Source organism: Petaurus breviceps, unplaced genomic scaffold (assembly GCF_028583685.1).
Source record: "Petaurus breviceps papuanus isolate PSGF00001 unplaced genomic scaffold, PetGlider_PUasm1.0 156, whole genome shotgun sequence".
NCBI classification, from domain to species: domain Eukaryota; kingdom Metazoa; phylum Chordata; class Mammalia; order Diprotodontia; family Petauridae; genus Petaurus; species Petaurus breviceps.
Window position 1 is genome coordinate 13,016,528 of NW_027185720.1, and position 18,376 is coordinate 13,034,903.

The 18,376-nt window shown below is 42.6% G+C and overlaps 1 protein-coding gene across 2 annotated transcripts in view; it reads left to right on the forward strand.

The window, feature by feature from the left end:
- Positions 1 to 6,385: 6,385 nt before the first annotated feature.
- Positions 6,386 to 18,376, forward strand: part of CYTH4 (cytohesin 4) — a 33,574-nt gene continuing 21,583 nt past the window's right edge. The window contains exons 1-3 of one of the 2 annotated variants that reach the window (XM_069082089.1): positions 6,386 to 6,639; positions 16,396 to 16,478; positions 17,929 to 17,993. In XM_069082089.1, the coding sequence (XP_068938190.1) occupies positions 6,621 to 6,639; positions 16,396 to 16,478; positions 17,929 to 17,993 (167 nt within the window). In that variant the 5' untranslated portion in view covers positions 6,386 to 6,620. Of the gene's footprint in view, positions 6,640 to 16,392; positions 16,479 to 17,928; positions 17,994 to 18,376 lie in introns of those variants that run through there. The other variant, XM_069082090.1, reaches the window with a different exon arrangement.

The window sequence follows — 18,376 nt, forward strand, 5'->3', positions numbered from 1 at the left end:
GATAGATAGATAGATAGATAGATAGATAGATAGATAGATAGATAGATGGATGGATGGATGGATGGATGGATGGATGGATGGATGGATGGATGGATGGATGGATGGATAGATAGATAGATGGATAGATAGATAGATGCATATACATACATTCTAATTGTGTGTATATACACACATTCAGGAACTCATAGTGCCTTAGGTTATGGGCATTAGTTACTGAAGAAGAATGAAGAAAAAATTCTTTCTATAGTTGAACCTCCAAGTTAAATGGAAGTTTATTGTACTTGATTGTAAAATGTCAGAGATAGCATGACTTGGCTTCTTTGTCAATGCAACAAAATGACAATACTACCAAAGTTAATTTTCAGATGTAATATTATACCAATAAAATTATCAGAGGAATCTTTTCTAGAACTCAACAAAATAAAAACAAAATTCATCTGGAGAAATGAAAAAAAATCTAGGATGCCGAGGGAAATAACAAAAAAGTTATAATGAAGGAGAAATAGAATTTCCAGACTTCAAAATTTATTATAAAGCAGTAATCATCAAAACCTCTTGGTGCTGGTGAAAAAAATTAGAGAAATAGATCAATGGAAAAGACTAGACAAGAGAGAATCAGAAATAATGGGACGCAATAATCCAGTGTTTGATAAACCCCCAAACATAAATTACTTAGGAAAAAACCTCCATATTTGATAAGTACTGCTAGGGAAAATGAAAAGCAGCCTGGCAAAAATCAGTCTTAGACCAACATCTTACACCATATTCCACAATAAATTCAAACTGGATACACGACCTGAATATAAAAGATCTTTGCATTAAAAAAAAATTAGAAGAAAAACAGATTTTGTATCTCCTACATTACTGGGCAGATGTATTCCTATCCAAACAAGGTGTTGAAGCAATCACAAAAGGTAAAATGAATAATTCTGATTATATAACACCAAATAGGTTTTTGCACAAGCAAAATTAATGTATCTATTCTAGATTAAGAGTAGTAGTCAATTGGGGAAAAATTCTATGTATCTGATTTCTAGGATAAGGGTTTGGTAGCCAAGATAATATAACTTTCAGAAGTACATAAAAATAAAAACCCTTCCCCAGTAGATAAGTGATCAAAAAACATGAGCAATTGGTTCTCAAAAGACAAATTGCCAAGTACTAATCAATATTAAGCCTACAATCACTAATGATAAGAAAAAGCAAATCAAAACAACCCTGAAATTCATCTCCTCTCCAGAAGATGACCAAAGATCACAATAGTCAATGTTAGAGGGCTTATAGAAATATAAGCCCAGCAGTGAATTGTTGTTAGACCATTTTGGAAAACATTTTGAAATTATGCAAGTAAGGTTATTAAAATATCCCCACACTTTGACTCCAAGATTCTACTACAAAGCATACCCCCCCCCCAAGGAGGTCATGGATAAAAAGAAAGTCTCTATATATACCAAAATATTTATAGCAGCGCTTTGTTGTGGTGACAAAAGACTGGAAACAAAGTATATGTCCACTGATAGGGAATGGCTAAACCAAATGTGGCAAGGTAGGATTTTACCCACAGATGCCGTGTTGGAGGGTCTGCCCCAGATTTATGGGTGGAGAGGCTTTATAGCGACTATGTTTCACCATGTCATCTTAGTAAAATTGCCTTTGCAAAGAATTGTGTGTGCTAGTAATTGTTAATAGGACTATCTGTGGAGTCATGTGACCATAGGATCATGGATTTAGAGCTGAAAGGAAGCTTAGAGGTTGTCAAGTCCAATCTCCTCATTTTACCGATGAAAAAACTGAGATGCAGAGAGGTTAAGTGTTTTTTTGTGAGGAATTCATGGTTAAGTGACTTGCCCAGGGTCACACAGCTAGTGAGTATCTGAGATCAGATTTGAACTGAAGTCCTCCTGACTCCAGGGCTGGCACTGTCCACTGAGCCACCTAGCTGTCTCTCAGAGAGTCCTGAGGCATAGTGGTAGGAGTACAGACAGACCACCTGAATTACCCCCTAGAACCTGAAATAGCAGCTGCTTTCTGAATAACCAGTCTTTTAAATTCAAGGATGAGTTGTGGTTCACTTCAACAAAGAGCTTTTCAGTTTCTTCACAACTTTCTTCACAACAAACTGCGGGGTAGGGGTGTAAGCATTAGTATCCCTATTTGGCAAATGGGGATCTGAGGCACAGAGGGGGAAGTGACTTACTCATGGCTGAATAATTAGGGAGTGGTAAGACCAAAGCTCAAGCACATTTCTCTGACTCTTAGTTCTGGTTCCTTCCCTTATACCTGGAAAGAGAAGATGAAGCAAATCCTCATCCATCTGAGGGAACACTGACCCACAGAGATCATAACCCTAGAATCACTTCCCATTGGCCCAGGATCCTGGTCTTTGGGCAACTTTCCTGGGCAAAAAAAATTGTCCCATCCTATCTTTAGAGAAAAAAAAAATGGAAGTTATTATTGACCTGGTTGGAGAAAAGACTGAAAGGCAAGACATCCCAGGAAAAACAGAAGTATTAATGTATGGATAGCCAGTGTGTGGGGTTGGGGGAGAGGGGAGACAGCCTTGCTTAAAATCAAAGCCATCCCAAAGCAGCTGCCTCACGAGGTGAGGAGCTCCTAATCATGGTGGTATTCAAGCAGGTTTCTATTTCTCCTGGAGGTTGAAGAGGGGATTTTATTTCATTTCCAACTGAAAAAAGATAGAATCTGAAGACCCTTCCAGCTCTGAGATTCTGTGACTTCTTCATCTATTTTCTAGGGCATGATTGAGCCATCAAACTTAATGCTGCTGTTTATGTACAGACAAGACCTCCCACAGGACATAAGTTGACTCCCCCCCCCCCCCCCCCCCCCATTTAGATAGAGGATCATCCTTCTCCAAAAGGCCACCTATTTAAGCTTCCAGAAATTAAAAATGGAAACACTTCCTGTGGCCTTGATTCTTACATATTTGTCTCCATGTCATATCCCCCATTACCAGATTGTACACTCCCTGAAGGCATGGACTATATAATTTTCTGTCTTGGTATTTCTCAACAACAGACCAGGCTCCTGACACATAACAGTACTTACTACATTTCCAACAAAATGTTGAGCAAAGAATATAAGCTCCTCAAGGGCAGGGTCTTTTTTCCTTTGGTCTTTGGGCCCTCAGCACCTACTATAGTATCTTGCTCCTATTAGGTGTGTGATGGTGCTGATGGGATGGAAGTGAATTCAACTCCTCCATTTCCCCTAGATGCTGAAGCCCTCTTTTCTCCCCTTTCTCTCTCTGACCTCACCTTCTCCCCTTGCCTCTGCCTAGGCTAAAAAAGTGAATCTGTTCATGACCTTTCTGACCGAAAATTCAATAACTTCACCAAAGAGCTCTTTTTCCTTCTGGACCCCTGAAGGAGCAGAGGTATGTGTGTGCTCCACCCCTTCCAGCTGTCTTTCTACCAGAGAACAAGTATATTGAGATTTAGGGGCAGAAAGAGGAAATTCAGAACACAAGGGGGAACTGGTCAATGCAGATCCAGGTGGTAGTAAGAAGTCAATAGGTTGAGGTCAGGTTCTATATTTGTACATATTTGGAATTAGAGGGCCTGAGTTCAAGTCCTGACTCTATCACTTACTAGCTGTAGGACCTTGGGCATGTTATTTGACCTCTCTGATGGGGTTAGACTAGACTCTCTTACTCCTCAAAATCTATGATTCTTCCCTGGTGAAGCCCCATCCATCTTATAGCCTCTCCCTATCTTGATGCTACATCACACAGAAATCCCTAGCGTTCCTCTTTCCTGTACTCCAAAGCAATTCATAGCCAATTGATTGCCTCCACAATTAGCCTGGCTCCCAGGAAGGGTCTGGAATCTAAGGTTCCATTTGGCATGCAAAAGATGAGGGACTTTTGTTGAGAGAATACAGCATGCCATGGGTGGTGGGGCCAACCAGAGATGGGGCCTGGGAGTGGAGGGAATGGCCATTGCAGAGAGAATGGGATACCTGCCTTGCATTTCAAGCTGTTAGGGAGACCCTCTGCTATACCCTTGCCAAACTGCTGAGCCAAGAATATTACTTGGGGCAGCATGTGAGGCAGAGGGATGTCTCCAAAGAGGAAGAAGCTTCCCCTTCTGGGAATGAAAAATGGTCTGTGCCAAACACAGATATGAAAGAGGGCGGGATAACATGCAAAAACAGCTAGTGATCTAGTTTGACCAGAGCAGAGTGGACAAAGGACTATTGTGAAATAAAGATAGAAAGTCAGGTTGGATTTAGACCACAATTGGCCCCAACCATCAGGGTAAGGAGTTAGTGTTTTGTCCTAGAGGCAAGGGAGAACCATTTAATTAGAAGAGTGATGTAGGGGAGTTGATCTTTGACCAGCCTCCCAACTTAGAAAGCCCAGAATTCAGTGATAAGGTATTAAACTAACTGTAAATATGTGTCTTGGCCCTTATCCTTGTGGGATGCATGAATACCTTTTCCTGATGGAATTAATAGGAACAAGATTTGATTAGCAAATATCTTCACAAAAATTTTACATGGTTAAGCTCTAGAGACAGAAGTAGATCTAAGACAGTTGCGGCTACAGAGTGCTTTGCAGAAGACACTTCTGTGAGGGAACTTTCATTTATTAAATGCCTACTATATTTCAGTACTGTATTAAGCACTATACATACATAGACACATATAAAATCTCATTTGATCCTCACAACTCTGGGAGATAGGTATGTTATTGTTCTCATTTTACAGAAAAGAGAACTGAGTCTGAGAGAGGTCAAATGAATTGCCTGAAGTCACATAGTTAGTAAGTATCTGAGGCTGGATTTGAATTCATATCTTCCTGATTCCAAGTCCAGTGCTGTGTCCTCTGGATAGAGAGGGAGGGAAGGAGGAGGAAATTTCTATATCCTTCCCCCCCCCATCAGTTATGGTGTTTAGCAATGGATCAGGAGATACCCCATCCAGTAATTGGAGAGTTTCTGACTTGAGAAAATTCAAGGCATAATTTAAGGAGCAGAGAAACACACACTCCAAACAGATACAGGTACAGAAAGGAAGTCACAGAGGGTGGAAGCAACTTCAAGGTCATGACTGTCTCTACTTGGTAACAGGAAAGACAGTCAGCTATGGAGAGGAGCAGACTTTGGTAACCCAGCTGAGCAAGAAATCTAGAAGAGATACTGCATCCAAGTGGGGCTGTATGCTGGCATCTACAAGAGAAAAAGAACTTCCAGACCTTACAATACCAAAGGTTGGGAGTTGCATTGTCACACACATATCCTATATGCATCATTTTCATTGGACTCAAAGTTTGAACACTCTCTTCCTATAGACACTGTGTGTATTTGAACCTTCTTTTCCTATAGACACTGTATTCATAGAAGAGTATATCCCAGATTTATGAGAGAAGGTTTTATAGATACTGTTTCAATATCATCTTAGTCAATGCCTTTGCTCTCAGAGCTAATTATATCTACTGGCTGATTATTAATGGAAAATACACCAGTGGGGGCTTGTGAGTTATAGAACTAGAAGTAGCCCCCTATTCAGGGTAATTCTAGAACCTTGAATTTAGCAGCCATTCTCCAGGGATCCAACTAAAAAAAATGCAAATCCAAGTTGGGGGAGAAACCCAGAGAGAGTACTACAAGAGCATAGTCAGACCTGTGCCTTAAAAAGATTATTTTGGCAGCTACAGGACTAGGAACCCCTTTTTCTCTTTGATTACATGTTGTCCCTCCACCCCCAACCTTCCATCAATGAAACTTATACATCATGTTCATCATAAGCACCCCCTGTCCCCTACATCTGCTCTCCCATTACATTGGCTCCATTCTTCTCCACTTTTCTCCCCAGCCAGCCTTCAATACTGTATTCCCCTGCAATCTGTAGTTCCTTGGTTCCCTGTCCTTTTGCCCACCTCCCCACCCCTACCTTCACTTTCTCCACCTTCCCCAATTGTTTTCTATTATTTTCTTCCTTTCTGTCACCACGAAAGTCCCAGAAATTGTCAGACCTCGGAGGACCTTATAACAAACAATAAAATGATAAAACATTATAACTGGTAGGGAATTTTTGACATAGAATGTTAACACTTGGAAAGTCAAATCTGCCAAGGGCCTTAGAGTGTGGAATGTAGAAACTGGGTGGGGACTGGGAATATCAGAGTTTAGAATGCCGAATGTCTGAGCTGAAAGGGGCCTTCAAGAATTTCAGAAACTCTTGGGATTCTGTTCCTTCTCGGGTAGATCAACCACCTCTGGATCACCTGGCCAGTTTTCACCTCCTGGGTGTATCTCACTCCCTTCCTGGCTTCTTTCTCTTTATAGTGTACTGGCCAGAAATGCAAAGCCCTTGAGGATCCTGGGGACTTCTTGGGGGCAGTTTTTAGGAAGTATCAGAGTTAGAAACTCTGCACAGCAAAACCCCAGAGTCTGAGGACTTCCTCTCTGGCTATGGTGAGGAGGAGGAGCTTGGAGCCCCAAGAAGACTACTAACATGTTCCACTCTGGGTGACACATCCTCTGTCACATAGAGGCTACCATCACAGGAGCCAGGGACGGCCAGGTCAAGCAGAAGCACGGGAGAAGGCAGAAGCAGGCAGGAGTGGGGTTTGCTCTCCTCTCCGAGGGCTCAGCATGACTTTGTGTCACCCAGGTAAGTCTTCTGGGGCAGGCGGGGCAGTCTCTGAAGAGTGGGCGTTGTCATCCTAGAAAGAACTGAACAGAAAAACTGAGGAGGGGGAAGAAAGTGAAGGAGAGACCAGAGCTTTGTAGCCTTGGGAAAATCATTTTACTTCTCTGAGACTTAGTTTCCTCATCACTAAAATATTTAAATCTCATGATCCTATAAAAGACAGAAGAATGTCCTGCTCCAACCTGGAGTTGTGTGGCCAGGAGGAGCATTTCACTGTGAGAAATGGCCCATCTTACTTTTTTCTCCTCTCCCTATGGGCACTTCATGGCCATTTTAGGCCCAGGAGGATCAGGAGCAATGAGGAGAGAGACAGATTGTAGTCTGATGTAAGAAAATCTTCCTAAAACTCAGAGCTGGGTCAAAGAGAAATGGAGTGATCTCCCCATCACTGGGAAAGGGGGTGGAATGGTCTTCAAGGGGAGACAAGCACCACTTGTGAGGGATATTTTAGATGGGATTCCTGATGAAGTCCAGACTGGACCAGATCTCTCCAAAGAGGTGCCTTCTACCACTGAGTTTCTGTGATTAGGAGTCATTGCTGTGAAGGCAGGAAAGGGAAAGGGGATAAGAGAAAAGGGACCATGAATTTATGTATTCTTTAAATAGTTATTATGCTCTTAATGTGTACAAGATACTTGTCATCATTTACTTTGAGCATAATAAATAGCATTATTTATTATGCTTAAAAAAAAAAAAAACTTAGACCAGGGAACATCAGAACCAGTGGAGATCTCAGAACCTGGAATATCAGAGGTGGGAGGGGCCTTAGAACAGGGAATGTCAGAGGTGGGAGGGGTTTTATAACCTGGAATATCAGAGATGATCTGGGAGGGACCTTAGAACAGGGAATGTCAGATATAGGTGGCCTCATTTAATCCAGGCTCAGAAGGAAAAAAAAAATTCAATGAGTGGTCCAGGTCACAAAGGTTCTCCCTTTTTCTTCTTGAGGATTTCCTAGAATTTCCTTGTCCTATGGAAATAGATGGTAGGGGATTGGGGGGGGGGGGAGGTCTGGAAATTATCTTCTCCCTTCCAGGAGGCAAGTTATGAATTGTGTTTGTGTGATTCAGTAACTGCCTGGACTCCCATCTCTAAGGTGCTCTGATCTTAACAAAATAATGCCCTGGCAGGGCTTAAGGCCCAGGCCCCACCCTAAAGCAATCAGGTGGAACAAATGATATTGCTTCATTAGTGCAGAATACAAATCACTGTGCTCCTTTTCCCCTCGTAGGATGAGTCTTACACTCCACTGGGATGAAGACAGGAAGTCTGGCTCAGTGCGAAGGGCATTGGACAAGGAGTTAGAAAAGCTAAATCTGCCACTTACTCCCTTCTCAGTCCTGGATTTCACCTATAATTTGGGCCTCATTTTATAGATTTATCCTCATCTATAAAATGAAAGGATTGACCCAGACCTCTAGTATCTTCTTCCCCCAAAATTATCTTGTATTTATTTTATGTGTATTTCTATATTAATATATTGTTTTCCCTATTTGAATGTAAGCTGCTTGAGGGCAGGAACTATTTCCTTTCTGTCTTAGAATCCCCAGCAACTAGTTCAATGCCTGGTTCACAATAAGCAATTAATAGGTTCTTGTTGATTGGTAAATTATTTGATGGCTTCTGAGACCTCTTTCATTCCTAGGTCCATGAGCCTGTGACCTGCATTTGGTTTACAGTTTGGCTATTTGTGTAACCTTAGGCCAGTCCCTCTGCCTCTGGGCCTCACAAGAGATTAGATCAGATTGTTTCTAGGGGCCCTTTCAGCTCTAAATCTTATGACAGTAGTTGTCCCATCCCAAAGGCATGTCTTATATAAACAAATAGCTCAACTTGGAGAGGGGAATAGATTGTCCCTGAAATCTCCCCAATAATTAGGAAATCCAGTCTGGAGTCTCTCTCAGGGCCCACTCACAGCCAGCTCTCAACATTCCAAGGTCAGTTCAGGGACCAGAACTTAAAACTGGGCCACTGCCCCATGTAATCCAGTAACTTACCTCCTCTTCTTCCTGATTAAAAAAAAAAAAAACTTCATTATGGTCCTTAAACTTAGAATGCCTGGTGGAAAAGAGCCTTCCTAGGTTGGTCTTGGCCCACTTAAGGCCCTTGATAGCTAGGTTAGACCTGCTAGAGGTAGGGGTCTGCTGAGACAGTCTTTGAGGGGCCAGGAACTCATCCACACCACAGACACACTTAGTGGAAGATTTCAGGGAGGAGATAGAATTTCTACATTGTAATCAAGAGCTCCCATTCCCCCCCCCCACTACTTCACAATTTCCAGGGTGTTTTCATGACAGTAGCTCCCTAATGAAGGAGAAGTGGTCATTCTTACTTACTTGAGGAAATTCAGGTGCAGAGAGGGCCAGTGACCTGTGCAGGGGTGCACAACTGGTGTGCAGTAGAATTAAGGTCCCAGCCAGAGTCTTCTGACTCCACATCCTACTTCTGCCTCTTGCTAGACACCTGACCAATGCCCAAGTTGCTCTGGGACTCAGTCTCCCCAAATGTCAAATATCAGGGTTAGACTATATTATTTCTAACATCGATTCTCATTCTAAATCTATGATCCCATAATAATCTGTAAAGTAGAAGCCTAAGGATGTCTTCTAGACCCGCTTCATCCCCCTATGTTCAGTAGACACTGATTTCTTCATTTTTGCAACAAGGAAACTGAGGCCTAGGGAGCTTATTTGATTTGCCCAAGGTCACCCAGCTCGGGAGCCCATTACCTAGGTCTCTGGATTCCAAGCCCATCGCTGTTTCATTCTCCTCTGCTAACTGCCTTCTTATCATCTCTCAAAAATTTCCGGGGCTCAGCCTCCCTTCCCCCCACTGACAGGAAGGGAAGGGGACCCGCTGGGTGAGAGAGGCAGCCCCACCACAGAGAATTGTTTAGAAGTGACCTAAAAGGAGCTTGGCGCTGGGCGGTAAGCAGAAGCAGCTTCACTGGCAGCCCCGAGCCTCGAAGCAGAGGAAGCCACCGGTTGGTGTGAGCGGGTGGTGTACACCCACAAAGCAGGCAGGCTTGCTCAGTGAGCAGCTGCCTCACTTCCCAGTGTCCCCCGGGGAGGGCCCTGCTCCTCTGGAAACATTTGCCCCCTCTCAGGGGCATCTCCCCGCCCATGGAGTTGTGAACGGCTCTGTCCGGAAAGGGGAAGTGACTCCACTGTCCTGAAAGCTGGTCTTGCACACTAAATGATTTCTAAAAATACTGCTGGGAAAGAGGAAGGAAAAAAACGGAAGCAGTTTCAAGGACTGGATGCCTGGAGCAGCAGGATCGCTGGGGTGGAGCTGACCCTGAAAAGGACTTTGACAGCTGGGGAGATGGATTAACCATGCAAATGAGCTAAGCACTACACCACTCACCCCCATTTTCCAGATGAGGAAAGTAAGGCTCGGAGAGTGGAAATTACTTGACCACGATTGCTCAGATGCAAAGTATCAGAAACTGGATTTGAAGCCTAGGTCTCATGAGCACCAAGGCCAGCACTTTATCATGTTCAAGTCAACAAGCATTTCTTTAAGCGCCTACTACACGCTAAGTACGTGCCAAGCAGAGGGATCGCCTGAGAAGCTCACAGGCTAATATTGCCATTTACCTGGTAAAACTGAAAGGACCTTCTGATATTTACTAGCTGGATACATTTCTCTGAGCCTCAAATATCTATCTGCAAAGTAGGGTTAAGAATCCACGACCTCCAGTGAATAGGGCACCGGCTCTGGAGTCAGGAGGACCTGAGTTCAAATCCGGCCTCAGATACTTAACACAAAAACTAGCCGTGTCACCTTGGGCAAGTCACTTAACCCCAATTGCCCTCCAAAAAAGCAAAAAAAAAAAAAAAAGAATCCACGACCTCCCAAGGCTGTCAGGGGACAGTATTTGGCAAGCATTATAAACTCCAGTGATTCTGATAATGCCCTCTCTGTCTGATGCTTTGCCTCTCCTCCCTTTTCTCAGTTCTAAGTGAAGCCCACAGTTTATTTTGAATTTGGTTTTGGTTTTTTTGAGTGTGGGTTTAGACCTGCAGGGTGTACAAATAACCTTCTAATCATTATCTCCTCACTTGAATCCCATGAAGCATGTCAAGCAAGAATTATTACCCCCATGTTATAGAGAAGAAAAATGAGGTTAAGGAGCCTGTCCAGGGCTACATCTTTATGAAGTGTCATAGGCTAGATTAAAACCCACATCCTGTCCCACACCAAGCTCAGTGCTCTATCCAGCATGTTGAGCTGCCTTAGAGGGGGACAAGATAAAGCTACAGATGTGTTCAGATTTGTATAGCCCTTTATTGTTCAAGAGGACATTGGAGAGATCACTGGATCTGGAGTCAGGAACAGCTGGACTTAAATCTCAATCTGTGTGACCCTGGACAAGTCATTGAATCTTAGTTTTGTCATTTAAGCTAGAGGAAGGGTACCATAGTAGATGTAGAGCTGACCTTGGACTCTAGAAACAATGGTGTCAAGCTCAACAAGAAACAGATTTCTGTGCAGCATATTGACTAGAAAACCGTAAAGTAATATTTTCCATGTTGCATTGTATTTTCATTTATTTTGTTATATATTTCCCAATTCCATTTTAACCTGCTTCAGACTGTTTTTGCAGGGGGCATTTGACATCTCTGCAGTAGATCTGGGTTTGAGTCCCACCAATGGTTTATGCTAGCTGTATGACCCTGGGCAAGCCTCTTAACTTTCTCAAGCTTAAAATAACCTAAATTTTCATTTTTTTCAGGGTTGGGGGTGGGGGGAGGAGGGAGTGCTAATCTTCATTGTCAATAGAGAAAGTTCCCAACCAGCTCCTTAGATGAATGGAATAACAAGTCTGATCAAAGCAAAAAACATGGCGGATGATAACAGCACCTACCTCACATTGAGAACATCCAATGGGATTATGTATAAGAAAACTGAGGTTGGGAAACATGTACATGGTCACACAGGAGAGTTGGAACTGGGATTTGAATCTGAGTCCCCTGACTCTAGGACCAGCTGCACCATGTTGTCTCCACAGCAAGCCCACAAGTCTCTATCTTGTCCCTGAGGATGGTATCAATGGCCTAGTCAGGCATCCTGTTGGAATCCAGGTGTACCATCTGCCTTACCTAGTCAGGTAACACTGTCACAAAGGGAAATTAGGTTAGTCTGCCATGACTTGTCTTCATGAACCCATGCTGGCTTTTAGTGATCACCAATACTCAGACTTTTCATTGTGACTAGATTTTTTTTCAGTAACTCAATTTCACTTGCTTTTATTAAGTTAATCCTTTAAGATAAGGACTCTAACATTTGCCTACGTATAGCCCTAGGCCACTTGTACTATTTACCACTTACTTTTGAAGGTCACCAAAAGCAGCTTAGCAATCACCTATGAGGGTTTTATATAAAAATACAATACAATACAACATAGATGATGGCAATTTATAGTTTTCTAAGTCTGTTCATCTAAACTCCCTAAATGTAGATCTTTTACTGCCTCCTCACTTATCTTGAGTTTCAATTCCTCATGCCTATTTTTGTTCTGTCTTTACCAGTTTGAAGATTGTTCCACTTGGTAGAGAAAATAGAAGCAAATTTTAGAGTTGAGTGGTTCTATCTTCTCCCATCATTGTACATTGCTATTATCTCGTACACCCACAAGCAGCAATCCCATTTCTTCTTTGATCTTCCATTTACTGACCCATACAGCTTTAAAAAATGTCTTTTCTCTTGCCTTATCGTTTATCAATTCTCTTCAATTCACCAATCACTTACTCCACGCAAGGTACTGGAGATAGAAAATGAGGCAGTACCTTCCTTCAAGAGGCTTCCACTGAGGGTACATCTAGTAGCCTCAGACTGTGCTGACTGCTAGCACTCCAGACACTATTTTTCCAGGATAATGTCACTCTTTTGTATTCTTCCTCAATTATCCACCCATGTCTGTGTGTGTGTGTGTGTGTGTGTGTGTGTGTGTGTACTTATATGAGTAGATCAATGAGTTCCCTTTGCTGCCTCATCCATTTCATTGGATGGCTCCCCCTTCCCTTCCTTGGAATCCTTTCTGTTTGTGTCATCAGGATTTTGTGGTTTGAGAGCATCCTATGCCTCTTGAGTCAACTTCTACCTTTAAATTTTAGGTCATGGAATTCTCCTGGAAATTTTTTTCCCAAAATTGAGTGTCACACCATACCAATTCCTCTTTGTTACCTGCCCAGACTCTAAAATGGAGAAGCCACTCCCTAGTAAGCTTCCTGTTATTTATGCCCTGGCAATCAGTTCCTAATTTGTGGTCAGAATAAGGCCCATAAAAGTAATTCAACTGGCTACTTCCTCTGCCTTCTGAAGAATGATATTGCCATCAAGGCCAACCAAGCAACTTTAGTGTTCATAGTGAAAGAGATCCAGCAATTGCCTGGGGAGTTGAAGTCCCCATTGACCCTATAACACGCCTATATTGCCAAGCTGACACACTTCTCAGGTTCATCATTCATGGCCTCCTTTTGACCAGGTGATTTATAGCACTCTCCTATCACAATATGGGTTATGGTCCTCCCTCTAGGGAGGATGGGATCAATCATTAGACCCTAGATCCAGAGATGGGATGGACCTTAGAGATTATACAATCTAGCCACTTCATTTCACAGATGGGAAACTGAGGCCCAGAGAAGTGACTTTTTCACATTCACTCAGGTAACAGGTAGCAGAGTCAGGATTTGAACCAAGATTGTTCAACTCCAAATCTTGAATTTGGGCCCTGTGATTGGTGTTCTACCATTGGCTAATGAATTTCCCCATATTATTATGTGTTCTTGATGTGCTCTTCCTCTTAGTGAATGTCAGTTTTTTAATAAGAGACCACTTTCTATTGGCTATCGTGAGCCATTTTCCACTAAGTCTTGGGGACAATTAGACTTGAAGCCTGGTTTTGTGATTTCTTTGACATAAGTCATTCCCTTATGAGAAAACTCCCTCTATCCATGCAGGTGGGAACTTTCTCAGAAATTTAGAGCCTTAAGGAATTGCCTAGGGCAGTGAGGGTCACATGGCCAGTCTATGCCAGAGATGGGACTTGAAACCGGATTATTTTGTGTGCAAGGGCTATTCATTGTCACCAGCAAAAAGACAAATGGCTTCCTCTCTTCTGGGTGAGGACCAGTGGTTAGCACCTCAACTTCTTACCATGATCCCTTCTTCTTATAACAGCCCTAGATGAGCGATTAAGCCCTCAGCAATCTACTAGTGAATGTGCCCTCCAGAACAAGTCAGTTGCTCTCTTTGAGTCTAACTTTCCTCATCTATAACATGGGAAAAATAATAACTCCTGCCACAAAGGGGTGTTGTGAGGCTTAGCTAAAATAAAATAAAATATTTGAAGCAGTTTGTAAAACTTAAAGTACTATATATCAGTGTATTGTTTGTTTTTTGTTATCATTCTTATTATTTTCTTGTTTTAATGGAAAAATCCCTGACTTTGGAGTCAGAGATCCTGGGTTCAAATCTGCTGAAAAATTTTGAACATATCACTTCATCACCAGAGTTTCATTTATAACATTTATTTAGAATAATTCATTGATAAGATGAGGGGATTGGACCAGCTGTCTTTTGAAGACATTTCTAGTTTGTAAACTGTGATCCTATAATCCTAAAATCTTTTTTATAAACTACAACTCAAATAAAGACAATCCTGGATCAATTTGCTACCATTATTATTCCTTTATTTTTAATGTTCTATAGACAAGTGAACAAAAACTTTTTTTTGGATTTGAATTAAGGCATTGGAATGTCAGTTCATCCAAAACTATTCTCTTGACAGCTCCAGTAGCAGACTGGGAAGCAGGATTAATGCTCATTTGATCCTCTTCCCATGTAATCTTAATCTCCTCCCCCAGGTCCCTCAATTTTGAAAACATTTAATTCTATGCTGTTTGGAGATGATGAGCATTTGGCAAATATCTAGGAAAGCCATTGTTCTTAAATGTCAATAATCAATGCCTTTTTTTTTTTTTGTCTATTGTGGGCAATTGTTTGATCTGTGATAATAGTCTAGTCTTGCTTGAGGTTAAGTTTAATTGAGTTCACCAATTCATTGGTTGAGTTCTCCAGGTTTTTCTGAGGTCTGTTATGGGCATTTGCTATCACCAGGATAATTATTATCATTGTTAGGATAGGGACAGTGACTGTGTCTATGACTTTAATCATATAGGGGACTCCCTGGTGAGAAAACTCTCTCTACAAAATACAAGTTGTCATCTCCTTTGAAATTCATAGCCTTTGAAGGTTGCCTGTAGTAATAAGAGGTTAAGTGACTTGCCCAGGGTCACACAACCAGCCTGTGTCAGTGATGGGACTTGAACTCAGGTCTTTCCAATTTTGAGGCTAGCTCACTATTCACTATGCTTTGCTGTCTCTCTAGCATTATTAATCATCATTCTAAGCAGACAGGAGATTCGTGATCTTTTCTTTAATATTTCAAAGCCTTCACAGTTTCATTAATGTGGGACCTCCTTCTAATTGCCACAGACCACATACCAGCAGTTAGTTGTGTCCATTAGTTCTTAAGGCCAAAGTAATTCCTCTGCCATTGGCCAGCTTTGCTGTGATGAGCCCGATTGAATTCAGTCACGTGGATCCTTGGGAGACTGAAATACAGCTGTAGAACTCTACTCAAGACCCACACTCAGAGCCTTGCCCACTTGGGCAAGCTTCTTCTGCCAGAATGGGCTTTGAGAATAGAATAGGTTTTGAGAACCTTAGGGGACCTCTCAGACACAAAGATGTCTGAGAGGAACTTTCATGGTAATCATGCTATCTAGAGCCCAAGAAGATAATCCACTCTTCCCAAAGGGTACTACCCCACAGATCTACCAATGGAACCTGAAGCCTGAACTGGGGATGGAAGGAATTCTTTCAGACACAGAGGAATGGCAGAAATGGGAGGCACAGACCGGATGTCAAAATTCAATCCTCTGTGACCTGGAATAACCGACTTCTCTCTGGATCTCAGTTTACTCATGGTTACTGCAATGATTGGGGTTAGACAAAATGCCCTTTAAGGTCCTTGGGAGTTCTAATGATCTGGGATTTCTGGTATCAGGCATTGTTCCAGCTCTTTAAATTGCAAAGTGATTGATGGACATTAGCTCATATGGTCCCCACAACAACTCTGTGAGGGCGGGGCTACTATTATTCCCATTATACAGATGGGAAAATTGAGATGAAGAGAAGTATAGTGACTTGCCCATAGTCACACAGTCAGTAAGAATCTGAGGTGGGGTTTTAGCTCAGGTCTTCCTGACTCCAAGTTTAGGAGTCCATCTGGATTAACATTGGTTCAAGCCCAAATTCTGATTCTTACTGTCTGCAGGCTATTTCCCTTCCTTGGGCCTCAGTTTACTCATTTGCAAAGTGAGGGATTAAAGGAGATGGCCTGTGAAATCCTTTCTAGGTCTAGATCTATGATTCTAGGATCCATATGCCCAGATATGTGCCCTATTTAACAACCAGCTCCCCTTTGAATGTCACACTTAGATTTAACTTGCATTATTATCATTTTCTCTCTGTTAGTTTCTTAAGTCTAGAGATAATCAACCAAATAATAAATCAAGTCCTGATTTATAACATTTGCCAATTTCTGAAATAAATGCTCACACTGAAATTTAACAATTAGCTCTCCAGGGCATGAGCCCTCTCTAGCCTCCCCATGCCTATATCCTACCAGCATTTCTCCATTTTCAGACCCACCTGAGCTGAGTCAGATTGAAGTTGAGGAGCTCCAGACGATCCAGTGGCATAGGAAACAGCTTCTGGAAGACATACAGGTATGTGCCCCTGTCCCTACCCAGGGGCCAGCTGCTGGATGGTGCCCAACCAGATGTGACCCATTGCCTCAGGCAGAGGTTTTAGCCAAGTCTACCAGATTCATGGCTTAGCAGCCCATAACCATAGAGGCAAATTTCAGCTTATTGTCAGTAAAAATTGTCCTCCTAATTGGAGCTGTCCGAGGGTAATGGATTACCCAGGTTGATAGTGAGCTCTCCATCACTGGAGGTTTTTAAGGAGAAATTTTATGATCCTTTGACAGGGATATTGAAGTGGGCATTCCAACTTAGGTGTGGGTTGAACTATTTGGTCTCTGAGATCATGTCCAACTCTTAGATTCAAGATGGCATGGAATCAGCACCTTGTGACTGAAACTTGTTTCCCAGGTAGTAGGTGTATTTCTGAACGAACCAGGAACATTCCTGGTTCCTCTCTGGAAAGTCATTGGGAGAAAGACTGCTTGTCTTCCTTTCCAGTACCTCTGAGGGTAACATGGGACAGATCCCTTTTCTTGGGTCCCTAATTTAGGTCTCTAATGGGAGGGAATCCCTTTTGCCACTGGGTCTCTCCTGAAGGTACAGGACACAGACTTTTGATGGACTAATAACAGAAGGGTCTTCCTTGATTGTGCATTATCATACATTCTCAGTTCAGCCATACTGGCCTACTTTCTCAACTCCACACCTTTGCCTGGACTGTTCCCCATACCTACAATGCATTCAGGGGTGCTGTGAAGATAGAAACCAAAATAACCTAGAAAGTCCTTATTATCTCATATATTGGTATCCCACCAGCTCTACCTTTCAACCTTAGTCCTGGATGAAGTTGGATAAAGCCTATCAACAAACATTTATTGAGTACCTACTGTATACTAGGTACAGTATTAGGTGCTGCATATTCAAAGATAAAAATAAAATGGTCCCTTGCCATTTTATATAGGAGTTTATATTCTAAGGGGGAGGGGAAAGTAAAGAACATGAACATGTAGAAAAATATGCAGAATATATACAAATGAATACAATATAGCATAGGAGAAGGCAGGAGCAGCAGGGGAGTTTATCGTAGGCTTACCTCTGCTTCACCAGAAGGTGGCAGTGGAACTGAATATTAAAGGAAACATTCTAAAAGGCAGAGGTGAAAAGGGAGGGTGCTCCAGGTATGAGGAACAGTCAGCACAAAGACATGGAGTTGGGAAACAGGGCATTGTGTTCAAAGTAGACTAGTAAGTCTGAGTCTAAGTACATGTGGAAGAAAGTAATGTATCAGGCTGCAGAAGCATAAAGGGCAAAGTTGCACTGGGGACCAATGGGGCCTCTGGGAGGAGCTAATGCAGTGGCAGGCTAATCCCTTGGTCCTCCCAGTTAGAGACACAGCTTCTTCCCTGACTACTAACTGCATTCTTTCCTCTTCAATTGGCCTCTACTGGGTGACCCATCCCTATCTCTGTAGAAGCTAAAGGATGAAATTGCAGAAGTATTTGCCCAGATCGACTGCTTTGAACATGCGGAGGAGAGGTGAGGGGGGAGGGGAGTGGGTAGACAAGTGCAGAACTTTGAGGTTTGGGTGTTATAAATAACTAGGTTTGTCTTTATTTCCTCTGAGAGAAAATGGTTTGTAGTAGGGGGCTGGTGACAGTGCAGAGGACAAAGAGGAAAAGGTATGGCTTCACCCTCCTATGAGGGTCAAGGGGGACCACAAGCCCAGGGTTGGCACATAGCAGCACTGGGATCCCAAGGGCCAGTGCAGGCCAGTAGAGAACCTTGACAGCAGAACCAGGAAGGAAGCACACCCCAAAAGGGGGAAATGTTCAACTGTCCCTCCAGAAGGGAATAGGGGAGGGAGGAAGGAAGGAAAGAAGGAAGGAAGGAAGGAAGGAAGGAAGGAAGGAAGGAAGGAA